Source organism: Marmota marmota, unplaced genomic scaffold (genome assembly GCF_001458135.2).
Source record: "Marmota marmota marmota unplaced genomic scaffold, marMar, whole genome shotgun sequence".
NCBI classification, from domain to species: domain Eukaryota; kingdom Metazoa; phylum Chordata; class Mammalia; order Rodentia; family Sciuridae; genus Marmota; species Marmota marmota.
In genome coordinates, this window is record NW_025999853.1 from 37,854,260 (window position 1) to 37,875,672 (window position 21,413).

Genomic DNA, 21,413 nt, shown 5'->3' on the forward strand with positions numbered 1-21,413 from the left:
GGGGTGGGGGGGGGGGGAATGACAAAATTCTTGCTATGCTAATAAAATAATGGCACTGAAAATGACGAAAAAGATACCTGTAGTATTTTTTTTTAAATAATGGTCCCACTTATTGTTCTGCTAATCCATTCATTCTTCTATCACTAGGTTATTTAATGGATAAATTGGATGTTATATAACTGAAATGTTTTCTTACTAAATTAACCTTAGTTACATCTGGTAGATCCAGACCACAATCTCAAACTTCCTCATATTTAGAGAAAAACAATAAAATATTTTGCAAGGTTACCCAACCTTCTTTCTACTCAATCTTCTCTTGTATTTTCTAGTGTTTTGGAATATGGAACATTGATTTTCCAATAGTTTGACTTCTGAACTCTCCTCAGTATATAAACTTCCGTTCATTTTAAACTCTAAATTATGACACAATCTCATTACTACAAGACTTCCACTGTACCTGCTATGCTGGCAACAATATTAACATTCCACTGAAATCAAGGGATAATCAGAAATCTGACTACAAGTGAAAGGACAGCAGAGCCAAGGAACAGCAGAGTGAGCAAGAGTACAACTGCAGCAATGTAGCTGAGGGAATCCCTGCTAAAGTGCTGAGGAGAGTGTCCACAGAGAAAACACAGTACCTTTAGGGAACTTTGCATGTTGAAAGGATTTTTCTTTTTTTCTCAGCTGCTAAAGATATCGCATATAGACAGAAGAGAAATTTAAAATTGAGAAAATGGTTTTTTCAACTTAAAAAGTAAATAGCATATAAATAAATACTGGACAAGGACAACTCTGTTATAGAATAACAGTAAGTTCCAAATGAACCTTCAAAACCATAAGTTGACAAAAATGCAAACTAAGAAACAATGAACACAGAATCCAATTTCAAAACTATATACAAACTCAAACATTTTAAATTGATAAAGACATTAAACAACAAAATATGACATCCCAAACACTAAGAAATTGAAGTTAAATGGGAACCAAATGACACAAAAGCCTCCAGAAAACAATGTGTCACCAATAAGCTATAGGAGAGAAAATTCAACAGATCTTGGTTCAGATTTTCAAAAAATGTTTTTGGGTAAAGTGACCTGAGACTGATTCTTAAGCCTACTGTAATTCTGAGTAAGATATCCAAACATGCCCTTCAAATCACATCATGAGATGAGTAAACAGAAAATCTTATCTCCTGCCTGTCTTTCAGCACACACCAACAGCAAACTATATTCATGACACAGACTCTTTCTAGTAACACTGAAGGCAAAGGAGCTGACTGCTATCAAAGGAGGTGTGGTATTTCTGTTTCCTTTTCATATGTTTTGGCTCAAGTCAAAAAAGCCTTTAACTAGTGAAATAAAGGATTCCTCAGGTTAACATGCTGGAGGCCACATACTGTGAAGTGAATCTGCAAATATTACTTTCAAAGCCCTAGAGTTATGTGTTAGCAATGCACATTATCAAGAGGCTTTATAAAAAGTTTTAAATGCCAACCACGACTTAGACATGAAAGATACACATAAGTCCAGAATGTTGAATAAAAATCAACCAGCATGTCATTCATTTCAACTCTCATTTTAAATAGGCACTGTGAAAATGGGAATGCTGCTATACAATAATGAGTAGTATATAATGAAATTAGTCTTCTTTAAGGAGTACCTGCTCTACATTAATTCCCTTTAGTTAAAGATGCGCATGAAATATTCAGAAAAAATTTTTATCAGTCTATAAAAGGCGTTAGTGTAGAAATGAAAATGAAGCACTTGCATCTTCATTTTAAAAAACTTCACAAAGGTGCAAACAACATAATGCTTTCCAGGCTCACATGGGCAGATCAGTACTATTATGTCTAGTTTTCCTAGATGTACCATCATCTCGTGGCAGTGCTTTCTGCAAATTTGACATAGCAGCAGTTCTCTCGATGTCTATCACAGCATACAACTCTGTGCGCCTGGTAGGGGTTTGTGGAAGGGGAGTAGTAGGTGTTTTTGGAGTCTGAGGGTTGTCAGAGTCACTGCCACCTTCCAAGTCAACCTGTATGTAATTGAGCTGCCTGTGTTCTAAACTTGGGCGTCTGATATCAAAGTTAAAGACTGTTGGTGTACAGTCCCGACGCCTTGAATATTCTATTTTGTGAGCACTTGCCGGCACTGTTACATTCTCTGTATTTACATAGTTATGCATTGGATCTAGATTATTATGGTAGCCATTTAGAGATGGGGTCTTTGGTCCTAAGTTGTCATCTTCATCCCTACTTAGCTTGCGGGCTTCCCAAACTGGAGGCAAAGATGGTAAATTTTCATAGTTTAATAATGCAGTTCTTCTCTGAGCTGAGTTGTTGATATTCTGGGTATCCGAGGTACTGGTAGATGTCAGACGACCTCTCCTGACCCCTGAGGCACTAGGGATAGATAGCCCATTTATATTTTCATATACCAGTTTGTTAACAGAGGGTGCATCTCTTCGTTCATCACTGTCATAGCCAGTGTCCCATTCTGTGTTATTCGCACCACTTACACTAACTTGATCTCTTCCAAGTTGCTCCAGTTTCTCCTTTTCCATTAATTGCTTCTGAACAGGGGTTGGTCCTAAAACAAATTTGACTCCTTCAGGTTCCAGAAGAATCTGAGGGTCCCTGTCTTCAATACTACTTGGTTCTTCTTTTGGTGTGTTGCATTCAGCATTAGAAACTCTTGCCTCCAATGGGACATGCACACTTGTGCGATTTTTCCGTTCTTCTTGTACACCTGTAGTGTTGACGTAGGTATGTATCTAAAATGAAACAAAGTAAATCAGTAACTTATTTAAAAATAAATAACTAAAAACTTAAAAGTCTGACCCCATCACTTTACCAAAAGTTTTTTGGTACCGGGCATTGAACTCAGGGGCACTCTACCACTGAGCCACAGCCTTATTTTGTATTTTATTTATAGACAGGGTCTCACTGAGTTGCTTAGCGGCCTCACTTTTGCTGAGGCTAGCCTCGAACATGCCATCCTTCTGCCTCAGGCTCCCATGTTGCTGGGATTACCAGGCACACACCACTATGCCCAGCTCTCAAATCTACTCTTAAGACTTTTGCACCTTTTTTTTTTTTTTAACTAATAAAAAGGCAGAGAGCCAGGCATGGTGGCTATAAGCCCAGTGACTTGGGAGGCTGAGACCTAAGCAACTTATCAAAACCCTGTCTCAAAATAAAAAATAAAAAGAAGTGGGGATGTGGCTTCTTGGCTAAATGCCCTGGGATTCAATCCCTGGTACTATCCCCCCAAAAACAAACAAACCAGGTAGGGAGAGGGGAGAATTATAAAAATATCTAAAATATTTTCCTACTTTGGTAAATGAATAACTACTTTAACATGCAGTGTTACACTTGATGGTGAAACATGAAAAACATTCTATTAAAAAAATCAGAAATAAAATAGGGATTATCACTTTGCTGTTGTTCTACGAATTCTTATCAGTGCATTAAACATGATTCAAGAATAAGAAATAACAAGTATTGAAAAGGAAAAGATAAAATTATTACTATTTATTGATTATCTGACTATTGTATATAGAGAAAAACCCTAAAATGAAGATGAAAAATAAATAACACACAGTAAGAAATCATCACTATTTAAAAAAAAAAAAAGGAAAGAAAGGAAGAAAGAAAGAAAGAAAGAATCACTTCTTTAAAAAGCTCAATGGCATTTTGGAGAGATGATATAAAAATATTTGGAAGTCTAAAAAATTTTTTAAGATTTAAGAATGAAAGGCAACACTGGCGAAAAATATAATCAAAATAAACAATGTAAGAACTTGTTTACTATGTAAAGAACACAAAGAAATTTACTTTAAAAACACTAAAAATCTCTGATGCTGAAAAATCTTATGGTTTTACAAAAGGTGAGGTAATAAATAGATGATGGTCAACCAGATGTTTCATTCCACAAATGAAAATTAGAATAGTCAGAAACCTAGCTCCATAACAACATCAACAATATCTACCTTTCTACTAGTAGTTCAGTGATTATAAGATTAAGATATGAAAAGCAGCATAATTTTTTTTTTCCCTTTAGTACTGGGGATTGAATCCAGGGGTGCTTTACCACTGAGCCACATCCCCAATCATTTTTATATATTTTTTTGAGACAGGGTCTTGCTAAGTTGCTTAGGGACTCACTAAATTGCTGAGACTGGCTTTGAACTTGCAATCCTGCTGCCTCAGCCCCTGAGCAACTGGATTACAGACATGTTCCACCATATCAGGCCGCATAAATTCTTGATCCATTGGAGATTATTACAATGGAAACTGACTGTTAAGTACAAGTTTCTCAATCTACAGATACACCTTTTCTATGAACCCACAAACTACTACAATGCTATTTCCCTGATAACCTGTACATGTTTGAGATATGACAGCAAATACGTTAATTTCCTCAACTGTTGACTGTAAAAGTAGAAAAATATTCAAGAATTAGCATAACACTTTACATACAATCATCATCACTGTTATACAGGAGCACATGCTTACTTGTTCCTCAGCCACAAGCAAAGGATGTGTAGATTCTTCACCAACTGAAGGTAAGCGAGCACTTCCTACAGAAGGATGTCTGCTTGAAGGATGAGATGAAGCATCTCCAAATGAAGGATATCGGGGATATCCATTAGGTAAGTTCTGAGCAGCAAACCCTGGAGCTAAGTTTTGTTTATTGGTTTAAGAAGGCAGGGATATGGGGGTAGGGGCAGAGAGAATAAAAATGAATAAGAATCTAATCTGACTAAGGATTAAGAAAGAGGTTTCTTGTGAGACATATAGAAATTAGAGCAAAAACAACATTCCCCCACCCATATTTTAGATAAACATTTTTTAAACATATTTAAAATGCTTATAATTATAGCTAACAGTTTTTAAAAATTGATAAACATGCTTCTATAAATAAATGGTGATTTCTAGTGCTATAAAAATATTCATAATATACAGCTTATATCTGATATTTCCCATAGTCTAATATTCAAATTATGAGAGGGAAAAATGCTACTTACTTGTAGGTGTTCGAGGTGTTCTGGGTACTTCCAATTCTGTCTGATGATTATTCCTTTCTACAACTGGCTCTTCTACCACATTTATACTATTGTTTTGCATAATCTCTTGCAACATGTTAAATAATTCTTCTGCACGGGCACACTTAAAGGCAAAGATTCCTACAAATATAAGCCCAAAGGGAAAAATGGCAACCACACCTTTAAAAAAGTTATAAGAGCATCTGTCAAAAACAAAATTGTCAAGAAAACATTTCTTTTGCCAACAGCAAAAAAGGCCTTCTAAATAAATTTGATAAATTAATGATATTCCCTTTTTCAAAACATAAACCCAATAATAGAGTTCTCAGAAAAGTTTTCACTTATTTAAAAGACATGACCTAAAACAAAGCAGACAAGATGTTTACACTTACTCCACTCTGCTTTTAACAGCAGGGGGAGCTCAACTCACCATTAACAAGGTAATCCTTTACCATTTAACAAGCCCTTGTTAAGAGTTATTTCGTTATCTTGTTTATCTGTAACATAAGTATTACCATTCCCCTTTTATAAAGTTCAGGAGAGGACAAATAACTTGCCAAGACCATTTAAGTAGTAAGTAACAAAACAAAACAAACAAACAAACAAAAAAACCTGTTCCGTTCAACTCAAAGTTTAGGTTCTTTCCCCAAATAAAAACAATATAGATACTGAGTCAATTTAACAGGAAAAAAATCACTTACTGGCCTACCCCTTAAAGTTAACACAAGTCAAAATTTCTGACATAGAAAATGTGCTTAATACATGCTTGATAAATACAAAGTTTGTTATATTTTTTCTTAACAACCCACCTATTTGGGGAATTTTCTTTTAAGAGAAAAGTAAATATTAATTTCAAAACTGTATATAAAATAACTAAAAAACAATATTTCAAATATGATACTACCTTGTCCAGTTTGACACCTTCGGCCACTTTCAAAAGAAAAGAGATTGGAGTCATAGCCATAGCGTCTCAGGCAGAGGTAGTGCCATTTTACTGAATCACGTTTGCGGGTATATAGAATCAATTCTGTGTCTGTAAGTTCCATTATGCCAGAACCTAACTCATTCCCATCATCATCCACATTAATGACCTAAAAGAAGATGACAGTCATACAAACATTTCACCAATTCATCAGGAAAATGCACTGTTGCTGATTGATTCAGTTACTTGCTTATTGTTCATTCATCAACTAATGTGTGTGTATAGGGCAGAAATGTGTAATAGCATAATGCCTAGTTCACATCTGTTAGGAATTTACTCTCCTACTGGAGAAACAAGATACACAAACACAAAGTTGACACTACAAAACTCTGTATTATTAATTGACAAATGAATGCAACAGAGACTGTAGAAGGTAGCAACTGTCATCTGCAGTTATTGGAGAAACCTTTATATAAGAAAAGGAGGGCCTTTAGTTGGACATGGGGTAAAATTAAATTTAGACAGGAAATCAAATAAGAGGGAAAATCTGGTTGCTTAGGAGATGTAGGACACAAAATGAATATGTAATGCTAAAATAGAACAAAGAAGATACCTTTCAAAGAGACCAAAATAAGACTGGCACAGAGTTCAGGTAAAGAAATGTATTGTACTGTTGAGCATGTCCAAGACTAAGAATAACAGGTAACATTTATAGAGAAGTTATTGCCCTGGGACAAGGTAAAGTGCTTTATGTATATTTTTCTCATTTAATCCTTGTAACAACCCTAAACTAAAATGCAATTAAGACTTAGTGATAAAGTACCCTGCCCAAGATCGAAACTATAAAGTAGGAGAGGTGTGACCTAAACTAGGTTAGTGTAATCCAGAGGCTATGACTTAGAGCAGAGATTATGAGACACTTAATAGCTATGGGTGCTTTCAGCCTATATGTAACAAAATACCACAGGAATTGCAGCAAACAGGTTAATGAATGATGAAAGAAGATCAATAGGATGGCAACTATAGGATGGGTCACAGGGTGATTGGAATAAAGTACAATTAAGAAATCATCTAGGTATGCATGAAAATTATAATGGAAAGGTGGTGCTACAGTTTGGATCTTTTTCTTTATATATTTTTTTCTAATACAATTTCATATTGTCAGAATATGAATATATATATATTTTAAGTTGGATATCTTTATTTATTTATTTTTATGTGGTGCTGAGGATTGAACCCAGGGCCTCGCACATGCTAGGCGAGTACTCTACTGCTGAGCCACAACCCCAGCCCTACAATTTAGATCTTAAGTGTCCCCTAAAGACCTATGTTCTAAAGGCTTAGACCCAAGCCTGGGGCACAAGTGGAAAGCAGTGGAACCTTTTAAGAAGTAGAGCCTAGTGGGAGATCTTCTGGTTATTAAGGGTGTGCCCTTGAAGTAAATTACTGAGATCCTCCTCCTCCTCCTTCTTTTTGTTCTTTGCCATGAGGTGGGTAGTTCTGCTCCACCATGTACTCTGCCATGATGGACTGCTATCTTGTCACAATCTCAAAGCAAGGGGGCAAATAGATCATGGATTGAAACCTCCAAAATTGTGAGCCAAAATAAACCTATTCTCTATAAGTTGATTTATCTCAAGTATTTGTTACAATAACAGGTGGTGATGAAATTGAAAGGCACTTATAAAATGACATTTTAAAGAAAGTATTACCAGAACTGTATGGTTAATTGAATACAGAAGACCAAATGAAAAATAAAAAAGGATTCCTACTATGGTTAGGATGTTGCTAGTCCCCAAGGGTTCATGCGTCAGAGGCTTCGTCTACAGTGTGGTGATGTTGAGGTGCTCCTTAACACTGGGGCATGCCCTCAGACGGCATTAGGATTATAGGTGTGTGCCACTGCGCTCGGCAAGGTAGTTCTTGAGGGACCTCAGTTAGTGCTCAATGACTCTTTAGATTTCAGTCTTGGAAAGTAAATTTCTTGCATGCATTCCCAGCATTGTGATTATATCTGCCATGAGGTGGTATAGTCAAGTGGGCCAGAGCCAAGCCTCAAAAACTGTGAGCTGAATAAACCTCTTTTATGGTTTAGATACGAGGTATCCCCCAAAAGCTCGTGTTTGAGACAACACAAGAAAGATCAGAGGTGAAATGATTTGGTCATGACTCTTAACCTAATCAGTACATTGTAGACAGGGTGTGGCTGCAGGAGGTGGGTTACTGGGGATGTGCCTTTAAGATATGTATTTTGTCCCTGCTCTGCAGTGTCTCTCTTTCTGCTTCCTGGAGGCCTTGTCTCGAACTGTTTCCTCCTCCACTCTTTAGCCATGATGTTATTATGCCTCATCTCAGGTCCACAACAACAAAATTGACTATCTATGAACTCAGACCTCTGAAACTCCGGGGGACAAACTTTTCCTCCTTTAAAATTTTTCTAGTCAGGTCACAGCAGTTCAAAAGTTGACTAAAACAACCTAGTTTCTTTGTAATTATTTAGCCTCAGATATTTCGTCATATTAATGAAAATTGGACTAATACAATTTCATATTGTCAGTAAGAAAATGTCATCATTTATTCACATAAAAAAAAGGCAGGATAGGGGGAGGGAAGCAAATGAGAGTCTAGTGATAAAAGTGAAAAGGTAAGATATATTAAGTAAAAGAAGTACATCCAAGTAGGTGGTGAGATATATAGCTCAACCGGTTTTACTGACCTTAAACTTATTCCGATGGTTATCTGGGACAGTGTCTTTATCTGGACAGCTACAACAGCTACCCATGGCTTCTTCAGAAGACCATGTGAGCACTACATGGAAAATAATTTGGAAAAAATTATTTGGTGAAGGATATAAAAACCACAAAACAGAAAAGGGCTTTAGAAATCATCTAACATAGCCAGACACAGTAGCACACACCTATTCAGGAGGTTGAGGCAGAAGGATTGTAGGTTAATATCAGCCTGGATAACTTGGCAAAACCCTACCTCAAAATAAAAATTTTAAAAAGGACTGATGATGTAGCTCATCAGTAGAGCACCTGCTTAGTATGTATGAGGCCCTGGGTTCAATCCCCAGTGCTGGGGAAAAGAAAAAAAATCATCTAACACAAGCATGATATTTTTAATTATAATTATGAATGTATAAATTAATGAGTTTCATTGTCTCATTTCCATACAAAGTATAATATTTTCATACAGAAGAAAATTAAGCTCCAACAAGGTTTATGGCTGAAGCTAAATTTCAAATAACTAATTGGTCAATTGTGGGGTGGAGTTACCAGGGACTGAACTCAGGGCACCTGACCACTGAGCCACATCCCCAGCCTTATTTTTTATTATATTTAGAGATAGGGTTTTACTGAGTTGCTTAGCATCTTGCTTTTTGCTGAGGCTGGCTCTGAACTCGCAATCCTCCTGTCTCAGCCTCCTAAGCCACTAGGATTATAGGTGTGTGCCACTGCGCTCGGCAAGTTGGTCAACTTTGCTTAGTGACAATAAAAACAAATTTTTGTAAAGCAGATGTGACAGAAACCTCAAATTTCCAGTTTAATTTACAAAAGTCTGTCACATATTTTAAAATTACTTAAAAAACAAAGCAATTTATAATCTGATATATAATACTATTTAAACAATTAATGTACTGTTATTTAAGAGTTAATCACATAATTAATCCTTTATTATCACAACAGGGATTTCATGTCCTTTAAAAAAAAAAAAAAAAAACAATTGCCAAACCTTGCTAGACTTCTAGCTTGGCAGGATTGGGGTGGGGGTGGCAGTAATCGGAGATTAAACCTAGGAAAGCTATACCACTGAACTACATCCCCAGTCCTTTTTAAATTGTGAGACAGGGTCTCACCAAATTGCTGAGGCTGATCTTGGAACTTGAGATTCACCTGCCTTAGCCTCCCGAGTTCTTGGTATTCAGCATGTCCCACAATGCCCAGCTGCCTTTGGTTCTTATTAGTCACTGTAGGCTCTCTTATACACCCTCAAGACAAAAGTTTATTAATAAGATACAATATCAATTTGGAATAGTACATTAGTAAGAGAGAAGACCATCTCAAAATTTAAGCAGTAATGTTACACAGAGAATATTGGCAGAATGGATAGGTATGTCTACATAATTGTTCTTTTCCACAGAAGATTAGCAATAAAAAGTTATATAGGCAATGCTAAGTGTTCAAGAGCATTCCAAATGAACAAACAGGAAAAATTCAAAATTAACACTTCTAATTTTGGGAAAGAACCAGAATGAATATGATAACAGCTGAAAAGGGAGAGGGAGGGGAACACGGGAGCTACAAAATATAAACATAAATCTGATTGAAACTTGTTTAAAATTCTTCAGTGCTTCTCCACCACTTTCAGGATAAAATTTTAAATCTTCAGTATAGCATAAGGTCCTTCAAAATCTGGTTAAAAGGTTCAGTTTTAACTCTTCCTGCCCTCTGTTCAAGCCCTACCCTTAGTTTAATCAGACTGAACAAGCTACAGTTTACCCAGAGAATCTTTATTCTCTCACATCATTCTATAACCACTCTCCTTCTGCTGCTTCTCTTTCTCAAGTTTCAGAAGCCAGTGCCTCTAGGAACTCTTTATGGCTCCAACCAACCTGGGCTTCCCATACCAAAGCACCTATCACACAATTCTTAGTAGAACTGTGACAGGCTGTTTATCTGTTGTTCTCTTGCCACAGTTTGCAGAGGCAGACCTCATTTGTTCTTGCATTGCTAGTGCCAACACAATGCCTAGCACACAGTAGGTGCTTCAGTCCCTTTGTGAGCTGAACAGGGCTTTACTGAACAAAAGTGAAGAATGCCTGGCAGATTTAAGCACTAAGAAGATTAAAGGTATACTATCCAGTAAAGTTAGTTAAGATCCATGATGGTTGATATTTTACTCTTAACTAATATGACAACTAAGTATCATGATGCAGCCAGGAACAGTGGTGCACGCCTATAATCCCAGCATCTTGGGAGGCTGAGGGAGGAGGATCGCAAGTTTGAAGCCAGCCTCAACAACAGCAAGGCAGTAAGCAACTCAGTGAGACCCTGTTTCTAAATAAAATACAAAATAGGGCTGGGGATGTGGCTCAGTGGTTGAGCGCCCCCTGAATTCAATCCCTGGTACCAAAAAAAAAAAAAAAGTATCATGGTGCAATGATGATTAAGTCACTGCTTGTACTTCTGAAGAGCAGTAAGTCTAAACAGAGAGAAAGAGACGTAAATAGATTATGCACCATAATCAACCTTCTATTAGAATATGAACAGAGTTCTGAGGGCCCAGGGAAGAAATAAGGATGGGTAGAGCATAAAGACAACCTGAAGCAGATAACATTTATCATCCTAAATTTCTATTATAAAACAGAACTAAAGGCTTACAGAATGAGGGACTTATGGAGACTGGTAAGATCAGTCATCAAAGTACTACCCCCCCAAAAGGTAGCTAGACTAAGTAGGCTGTGATGAGAGCTCAGTGAAGGATAGAGATCAAGATTATGCGGTTTGCTAGCTATGCTCTGCAGTCCAGGGTCAGAGATAAGAGAACAAAGAAATTAAAAGATGTTGGCAATACATGAGTTTGAAGTGATAGATCATCTGACTGTTAGGACAAAAAGTTGAAAGATGAGGGCTAACTAAAGAAAATGGAAAAAGAAAAAGAACACAGGCTCAGAAACTTAGCAAGACCCCGTCTCAAAATAAGAAGAACTGAGGATATAGTTTAGTGGTAAAGGACCCTACGTTTTCAAATCCCAGTACAAAAAAACAAAATCTAACAGGCTTGGTATGAGTGAGGGACTGAAACTGCTAGAATACAGGCAGTTGTCCATCTTCCAACTTCTAGAAAGAGGAACCCTCACAACCTTTTTCAAAAACTTACTTGCTAACTTACTTTATCCACTCATTCTTTATTTTGCTCTTGGGGACTGAATCCAGGGGTGCTTTACTACTGAGTCACACCCTCAGCTCTCAAAAGAGATTTTTTAATGTCAAATTTATTCACTTCCCCCGACTCCTCTATTTTTTTTAGGGGGGGGGGGTAGATGGACACAATGCCTTTATTTTATTTATTTATTTTTATGTGGTGCTGAGGATCAGACCAGTGCCTCACACGTACTAAACAAATGCTCTGCCACTAAGCTACAACCACAGTGCCCCCCCTGCCAGATTCTTCTTGAACCATAAAATCCTAGGCAATGGGAAAGGCTAAATACTAACTATTCTGCATTTATGACCACCAGATTAATATTTGGAGACCACATCTGAGTTATTTGAGACTTAATAATATGTACTAATAGTATAAACATTTAATGAGAAACTATGTGGTCTCATCAGCATCACTCTTCCAAGCCAATAACTCAGCAAAAATGCAAATGCTTTTGTTATGCACCCTCAAAAAAGGAACTAGGGTATATTCAAGAACAAAGATAGCCCCTGTTTGGGAAGATCGATATTTCAATGAGTCTACTGAATATTTTAAGTTCATATATATTTTCTTGGTTTAATTAAAACCATTTTTCCTTATTCTTTGGACATGGAAGAGTCAGCAAATAGGAGGCAAAGTGCTTGCTTTCAGGAAAACATTGGGGAGGGGGAATGGATATAGAAAAGAGTAGAATGAATCGGACATCACTTTCCTATGTTCAAAAATCAATACACAACCAGTGTTAACTCCACATCGTGTACAACCACAAGAATGGGAAGTTACACTCCATGTATGTATAATATGTCAAAATATACTCTATTGTCACGTATATCTAAAAACAACAACAACAACAAATACATTAAATTCTCCAATTTAAAAAGAAAAATTATTAAGTTGTGGGCTTGGGCCCTTTTTTCCTAAGGTAATTTTAACTCACCTAGATCTGGCCATTAATATTCTTAGCCTCTGCTGCTGCATCAGGAGTTTAATCATACTTCAAAATACCATGTTTTATTTGTTTGCTGACTTAACCTAGAAATAGTAGAAAAAAGTTGAGAATTTCTTATTTCTTTTAAAATATTAATTTTCCTTATGAGATTTGTGTGTGGGGCGGGATTTACTGGAGATTGAACACAGAGGAACTTCACTACTAAGCCACATCCCCAACCCTTTTTATTTTTTATTTTGAGACAGAGTCTCACTAAGTTTGCTTAAGCCCTCACTTATTTGTTAAGGCTGGACTTAACTTTCCCCAGCTTCCCAAATCAACTGGGATTATAGGCATGCACCACTATGCCCAGCTCCTTATGAGATTTCTGATAGCAATATTAGCTCAGTTAACCTATTTAAACAAACTCAAAAGTCCAAAAACTGATCGAAAATTCTTTAATAAGATAAATTTTTAAAATTAATGATTTGTACATATTAGCATTCTTTGAAAAAAATGTAAAAATGCAACAGTCCAAATTCTGTGATGTGTCTGGCTTCTCCACTATAGCTAATGACACTGGATAACTCACTTCTGCATACTTACATCCTAAGCCATAAATAAGGGTTAGATTAAACCACCTTCAAGATCCCACTCCAGCTCTAAATCCCTATATTTTAGCCAAGGGGCAGATTAATTCTCCAACTCTGTTCACACTTTTTCTAAACCTCATGTGCCATCATTTTTCCTGCAAAGGAATGACTCTTTTTAGAATCCATGCTCTGTATCTTCCTATTCCACATGACCCCCTAGAACCAGAGAAGTCATTCAGAAAACAATAATAAAAAGCATGTCAGAGCTGGGGATGTGGCTCAAGCGGTAGCGCGCTCGCCTGGCATGCGTGAGGCCCAGGTTCGATCCTCAGTACCACATACAAACAAAGATGTTGTGTCCGCCGAAAACTAAAAAATAAATATTAAAAATTCTCTCTCTCTTTAAAAAAAAAAAAAGCATATCAGAGAGGCGCAGCATAGTGACATTACATCAATAGATTAGTTTAAAGTTATAAGACAAGGACCTGGGTTGTGGCTCAGAGGTAGAGCACTTGCCTAGCATGCGTGAGGCACTGGGTTTGATCCCCAGCACCACATAAAAATAAATAAAATAAAGGTATTGTGTCCATCTACACTAAAAAATATATATCTCCCTTTGTTTTCCCTAATGGGCAGAATCACAGCCTCTGGGACAGGAGTCCCTTGCTCTTCTCTTTTGCTAACAAAGCAATAAACCTTCTTTAAAAAAATAAATAAATAAAAATAAAGTTATAAGACAATTCAACATAGCTTTGGGAAATTTTCAGCCAACTTATTCACTCTCTACAACAAAGAAAAACTAACCAAACTCATTCAAACACAGGCACTGAATTAGGAGTTACAGGAAGAGTCTTGCTTCAACCTACTTACTAAATAGAGTTAACAAATATGATCAATATCCGAAATGAATATTTTCAAAATCATGCACCAATATAACCAACTTTCAGCTCTGGACTTCAAATACCCTATATATAAAATCAGCATGCCAGGTGCTTGCTTACACCCTCTGTGAACTGCTATTACACCTCACTTTCAGGTGGACAGCAACCTAGTACCTCTTCTATAGTATCCCCTTCTATTCTCCAAAAGCTTAAATATATATCATGCTTATAAGCCTACAATATAATTTCTCTTATGTAAATATACACCTTTTGTCCAGTTCCCTCTTGCAAAGCTGTTAGTCAACTATAACTCAAACTCAAGGAAAAGTAGAAGGTTTTGAAATGAAATTAAACATATTAAAAAATCAGTGTACTAACCTATAAAGTTCTTAAAAATATTAAAATGTCCCCATTGAATCCATAAAATTTTTATTCTGACCTCTTTTTGAGGATCAACATTTATTTAGTTCATTGTTTAATTATTTTCACTATTAGCACTGCCAAAGTATTGTGGAGTGTTTGCTTGGTTAAACTGTTTTTCAGGGTAAATATCTAGCATGTCAGTTGAATCAGGATTTAAAGGACTTCCTGTGCCTTAAGGATTCTTTCTTCAAGAACACACATTTTTCTGAGTTCCAAACTGATATAGCCAAGCACTCCTGGTATAAACAATGGAGCAAAGGGTGTCCTGACTTGGGCTTTGATTATAGATGCCTCAGATACTCTTGCTCATCTTTGGTTCCCAAAAGGTGAAAGGGGAGAGATAGTTATAGGCATTATAGGCACTGTTTGGAGCTAAAATCTTTTTGTTTGTTTGATTTTATATTGGGGACTAAAACCAGAGGCACTTAACCACTGAGCCACATCCCCAGCCCTTTTTGAGACAGGTCTTGATACATTGCTTAGGGCCTTCCTAAATTGCTGAGGCTGGCTTTAAAACTGTAATCCTCCTGCCTAGGCCTCCTGAGTTGCTGAGATAATAGTCAAGAGCCACCGAGCCCAGCTAGAGCTTAAATCTTTTTTTGTTTGTTTATTATTAGAGCTTTATAATTACACATATGTTGGGTTCATCCTGACAAACTCATTCATGCATGGAAATCGATTTCAGTTCATGATTCCCTTCTTTTTCCTTTCCCCTTTTCCTTCCCATTCTCCCTACCCTCTCCCATTTGTTTTCCTCTACTCTTACTAGACTGCCTTTCACTTATTTATTAATTTGTATTCAACTGGTTCTTTGTGTTTTCTTACCTTCCCTCCCCATTTTCTTTAGTTTAGCTTCTGCTTATGAGAGAAAACATTCAACTTTTGAGCTTCTGAATTTGGTTAATTCCCTTAGCATGATATTCTCCATTTCTATCCATTTACTGGCAAATGCATTCATAGCATTCGTTTTTATGGTTGAGTAGGTATAAATATTGCATTATATACCACAATTTCTTAATCCATTCATCTTTTGACAGGCATCTGGGTTGAGTCCATAATTTTGCTATTGTGAATTGTGCTGCTATAAATAAACATTGATGTGGCTGTGCTGCTGTGGTATGCTGGTTTTAGATCTTTGGGGAAAATACCAAGCAGTGGGATAGCTGGATGGCTTCATCCTAGTTTTTTGAAGAATTGGAGCTAAAAAATCTTATTGTTGTAACAAGGATGTTTTTCTGTAAAAATAGGTATAAATAACAACATCAACTATAATGTGTACTCAAAAAGAATACATGATTTTGCCAAGAAAATTATAAAGAAGTCAAGAACTACTGTCTACAACCACTATTATTTTTCTATAGCAACTGATTTTAAAGCTCTTTAATGTATGCTGGGCATATGGTCATTCATATAGCTCATTTAATCCAAAGAACCACCTCATGAAATAGACACTATAATATTATTAGTGTGCTCTAAATGAGGAAATTAAGGCTTTAAAAAGTTAAGTAGTTTTCCCAAGGTCAGTAACTGATAAGAGGAAGAGCCAAGCTTAATTCCTGATCACATTCCAAAACCCTAGCATTATATATGTAAAATTAACTTTATATGTAAAAAGCTTAAAATAGTGCCTAGCATATTTTAAGTATTCAGTACATATTAGCTATTGAAATAACAATAATATCTAAAACAATGCTGTAAGCCCTTGGCAGTCAGTTAACTTTTCTGTGCCTAAATTTCTTCATTTTTAAGGTTAGAACACCTAGTTCATAGCATTACTATGAAAGCCAAATAAATTTTGGATATAAAGATATTTAGGGGAAAAAAGACATTTAGAAAGACAGCATTATTGTATCACCACTCAAGGTAAAATTCTGTCTCTTGACTCACAAAGCAACCTTTAGTACTGTAAGCACCAAAAGCCTAGGAATTAAGCACCTTCCTTATAACAAGTGTTACATTAATAAATTTAGTAAAGCTGTCCTAAATTACTCTAAAAGATTTCTGCAGAATGACAAGCCAAGAACACTGAACTCTATTCACAAGTGTGATTATATATTTGGTGCTTAGAAAGGCATATTTGCTCTTTCAGTTTCACTAGCACTGAGGGTAAATTTGGCTTATACTATAGTAGTTCTGTTCAAATACAGCCAGGACAGAATATCTATAGTTAGAAGGACAGAAATGTAACTCTAGATTTTGGAAGAGCTAACTGCCATGGATTTAAAATTCATAAGAATAGCACTCAAAAACTCTTTGTTTTTTTTTATCTGGCTGTTTTTTTTAAACCATTGGGTAGGTCGTTTTCATTTGTATACATTAGTTTCATCTCCCCACCCCCCAATTTTGGGGGAGGCACCGGGGATTGAACTCAGGGGCACTTGCCCATTGAGCCACATCCCTAGCCCTGTTTTGTATTTTATTTAGAGACAGGGTCTTACTGAGTTGCTTAGTGCCTCACTTTTGCAGAGGCTGGCTCTGAACTCAAAATCCTCCCTGTCTTAGCTTCCCAAGCTGCTGCAATTATAGGCGTGCACCATCGCACCCAGCTAGTTTTCTATTTATTCTTAACATCGATAAGGATTTATTGATATTATTCTGAAGAAGAGTTAAACAAAAAAAGCCAAGAGATCCTTATGTGAAAACCCAGTACACATACAAAAGTTTCCGTGTTAGCTGAAATTCTATAGTATATGCATACACACAAATTAAAGGGTAATTTTAAGCATCTATCTGTTAGTATAGTTAGTTGTGGCTGCATACTCCTAAATAGATCTCCCTTCACTTACATTTTGTATTTTAAAGGCAATGTTGGTGAGCCACTTTGCAATTCATAATAACCCTCCATATACCTACCTTTTTTTAACTTGTGGAAAAATTAATTACATTACTTATAAATCATTTCAATATTTGGTCGTTTATTTTTTGGACACTCTTTAGGTCTAATCTAAATTTCTTGTACTGAAGTTAAACCAGATTCCTCTCATTTGTTTTCTCTGTAAGGGACAAATAAAACCAGGATGATCAAGAAAGATCAAACACAAGTTTACAAATAAACTACCATCAATTCGTTTTGGGGTGGATAAATCTAAAACATTAAAGTAGTATTTCTTTAGTTCAGATAAAGTTGCTTAAATGAAGATAACAAAAAGTTACTTTGTAGATACGTGATTTGTAAACAATTATCAATGCTAAGGAAGGAATAAAAAAATTAATTCATTCACTTCTGCATCCACACTGCAACATTCAACAAGTATTCCCCCACACCACCCCACCTTCCTTTTTTAGCAGGATCTTACTGTGTTGCTCAGGCTGGTATTAACTCCTCTCACCTCAGCTTCCCAATAAGCTGGAACTATGGGCATGTGCCACCTTGTCTGGCTTCTAACAGTATTTTCTGAATACTTACTTTCTGTCAGGAACAGATAAAAGACACATTCCCTAATTCCAGGGGGCTTACTATCTAGTGAGACAGAGAGAGACAAGAAAATGAATATCTGGCAGAATTGGTGACTTGTGTACTGGTTCTATTTCCTTAAAGCTGGAATGTATGGGAAAGTACTACAAAATAGGTAGAAAGGTAGGCATGTGAACATCTCATGAAGAGTCAGGTCTGCACTACTGCGGGCAGTTCACATTTTTCCCTTACAATCTTAAAAGATATCACTAATGTCCTACCAAATATTTTTCGAGATTATGTATATTGACAATTTAACTTATAATTATTTAAGAATAAAATTAATTGTGTTGCTTTTCTATCTGTGGTGCTCAAAGTCTAATCTTCAAGACAGAGCATCCATCTATAAACATACCACCACCCACACACACATACCGCCCCCCCACCGCCCCCGGCCCTGCAAGCACCTAGACTTGCAATATCATCACAGATAATAACCAGGAGCTTGGAGCCTCAGATTTCCCCTCCCCTCCAAATTTAGAAAAGTAATCCATCTTAATCCTTTTTTACAATAAATCTTTCACTTTCAATCATTCATTTTGGTTTTTAGGCTAGAAATACAAGAAAATAGAGATTCCTCTGTAAGTATATATGTACATATGCATGTGTGTGTGAGGGGGATATATATATATATATATATATATATATATATATATATATATATACACACACACACACAAGACAATTTCGTGTGTATATTTTAACAAATATTGAGAAAATACTATCACAATGGCTTGCCAAAAATAAAGTAAGAATAAAGCTAAGATGGAACATGATACAAAATATAATTTCTCTCTTTTATAATGTGGTCACAATTCAATCCTGGAGTCGTCTATAACTTTGAGGGAAACACTACTTTGCCCAGAAACACTATGATAAAATTTACAATTAAATCTGAGTACTCATAATCTCTGCCCTAAGATATATGCAAACCCAGTAAATAACTCACTCTGCCTTAGCTAATTCAATAATGTATTTGATACCAGAAGCAACAATCCCCATACTTTCAATTCCAAGAAAAAAATATCATCCTTTGAAACATTCAACAAAACTCTTAGTTAAGTGGTTGCAATATAAAAGTTAGTATAGCACAATCAAACTGTCCTCCAGCATCAAAGTGTAAGACAGATAATGTAGCTCTCACAAATTGCAACACAAAAACCAGATGTGATTATAAAGTAGTAGTAAGAAAATAGAGGGGGATGGGGATATAGCTCAGTTGGTAGCATGCTTGCCTCACATGCACAAAGCCCTGGGTTCAATCCCCAGCAAAACACACACACACACACACACACACACACACACACACAGAGAAAGAAAAAAAATAGAGGCATTCTCCAGAAAGTATTTATTACTAACTCTGAAAATATGAATGAATATATTTGATGTTATAGAGACAATGCTTTAAATTTTCTGTAACTATTGTATTCGAACACCTCATGTTTATATTCTTTGACTCTGTAATGATTTCTATATATTAATTCTTACAAAGGTGTCAAATTAACAAGTGACTAATCTTCATAATGAGCATCTAGTTTATAAACTTACTAATAGTCACTAACTTCCTAGCAAGACTAAACAATAGCATAATAAAAATTTAACTTAGGAAAAGTCAGACATTACACAAAAAATCTTTAATCCAATCAACATTTACTAAAAAAATATTGTGAAATACAAACAAAACTGCTGTTTCCCAAATAAATGTCATATTCTTCTTACTATACTCATGGAAGAAATAAAATCAATTTAGCTTATTACATTAACACACTCACATTTTTAGCTAATGAAGTTTTATTGAACTAAATGATAATAAGAGATAAAAACTCCATGTATGAATTTTACAATATTTTCCTTAGCATGGTACTCTTAATATTTCTTAAAAATACAAACAAAAAACATTTTACCTATGGCTTTATTCTTTAAAATAGTAAAACTATAAATGTTACTCTAATTTCAAACTTTATATTAAATGTACAAATCATTCAATATAAATATATATATATATATATATATATATTTGGTAAGGGGGGTGCCAGGGGATTGAACCCAGGGGCACTTAAACACTGAGCTATATCCCCATCCCTTTTTATTTTGAGACAAGTTCTTGCTAAGTTGCTTAGGGCCTCACTAAATTGCTGAGACTGGCTTTGAACGTATGATCCTCCTGCCTCAGTCTCCCAAACCTCTGGGATTCCAGGTATATGCTACTGCGCCCAATACCCATCGACAGAATACTAAAAGATATAAGAAAATAACTAGGTATCTTCACTTTTTATATAATATACTTACCCTAGAACTAAATAAACATTAATGAAAGATAACATTAAAGTAAATAAAAAAAATATTTTCCAAAAGTACATAAAGTAAAATTTACTATAAATCTGTTTTTCCAAACTTGGAGGATCATATTCATTGTTCAAAGACTACTTAATGACAAGAAAAATGTTCATTATATGGAAACAAGCAGGAAAAAAAAAAGACTTGTTATTAAAACAAAACACTAAATGCAATATGATATCCTAAGTTGGATCCTGAGACTAGAAAGGGACATTAGTTGGAAAACTGGTAAAATTCAAATACTATTGTCTGTAGTTTAGTTAACAGTACTGTATTAGTATTAATTATTAGTTTTAATAAATGTTCCATGGTTATGTAATAAGAGGTTAACATTAAAAGAAGCTGAGTGAAGAATATATAGGATACATGTATGGTATTTGCAACCTTTCTATGATTCTAAATTTGTTCCAAAAAATGTTTACTTTAAGGGCTGTGGCTATGGCTATGGCTCAGCAATAGCACACCTGCCTGGCATGTGTAAGGTGCTGGGTTAGATTCTCAGCACTACATACAAATAAACAAATAAAATAAAGGCCTATCAACAACTAAAAAAAATTAAAAATGTTTACTTTAAAAATTACTCTTCATATTCAGTAGCAAACTTTGGGGACTTTGCATTAAAGAAATCACACATTTATTTTTCTCTCCCCAGCACCACCCCCATACCTAAATGGAGGAAAATGTTAAATTGGTTCACTTGGTAGTAGAATAAAAAGCATTTTTTTCTGTTTATATTTTCTATAGGGTGAATTACTTTCATGATCAAATTATTAACTAAATAATATACATATAAAGGTTTCTTTAGAAAGAAAATCTACAAATGTCTAAGCAGAGGCTAAAGGCAGACTGCACAAAACAGGTTAAGACAAAGTATGAAGAACATAGCAGCCAAGAGAAA

At 35.6% G+C, this 21,413-nt stretch overlaps 1 protein-coding gene across 2 annotated transcripts in view; it reads right to left on the reverse strand.

Moving 5' to 3' along the window:
* Positions 1–95: 95 nt before the first annotated feature.
* Positions 96–21,413, reverse strand: part of Frs2 (fibroblast growth factor receptor substrate 2) — a 46,032-nt gene continuing 24,714 nt past the window's right edge. The window contains exons 3-8 of one of the 2 annotated variants that reach the window (XM_015483025.2): positions 12,837–12,931; positions 8,688–8,779; positions 5,954–6,140; positions 5,032–5,190; positions 4,520–4,683; positions 96–2,775 (exon numbers count right to left, since the gene is read on the reverse strand). In XM_015483025.2, the coding sequence (XP_015338511.1) occupies positions 1,825–2,775; positions 4,520–4,683; positions 5,032–5,190; positions 5,954–6,140; positions 8,688–8,753 (1,527 nt within the window). In that variant the 5' untranslated portion in view covers positions 8,754–8,779; positions 12,837–12,931 and the 3' untranslated portion in view covers positions 96–1,824. The remainder of the gene's footprint in view (positions 2,776–4,519; positions 4,684–5,031; positions 5,191–5,953; positions 6,141–8,687; positions 8,780–12,836; positions 12,932–21,413) is intronic. The other variant, XM_048805229.1, reaches the window with a different exon arrangement.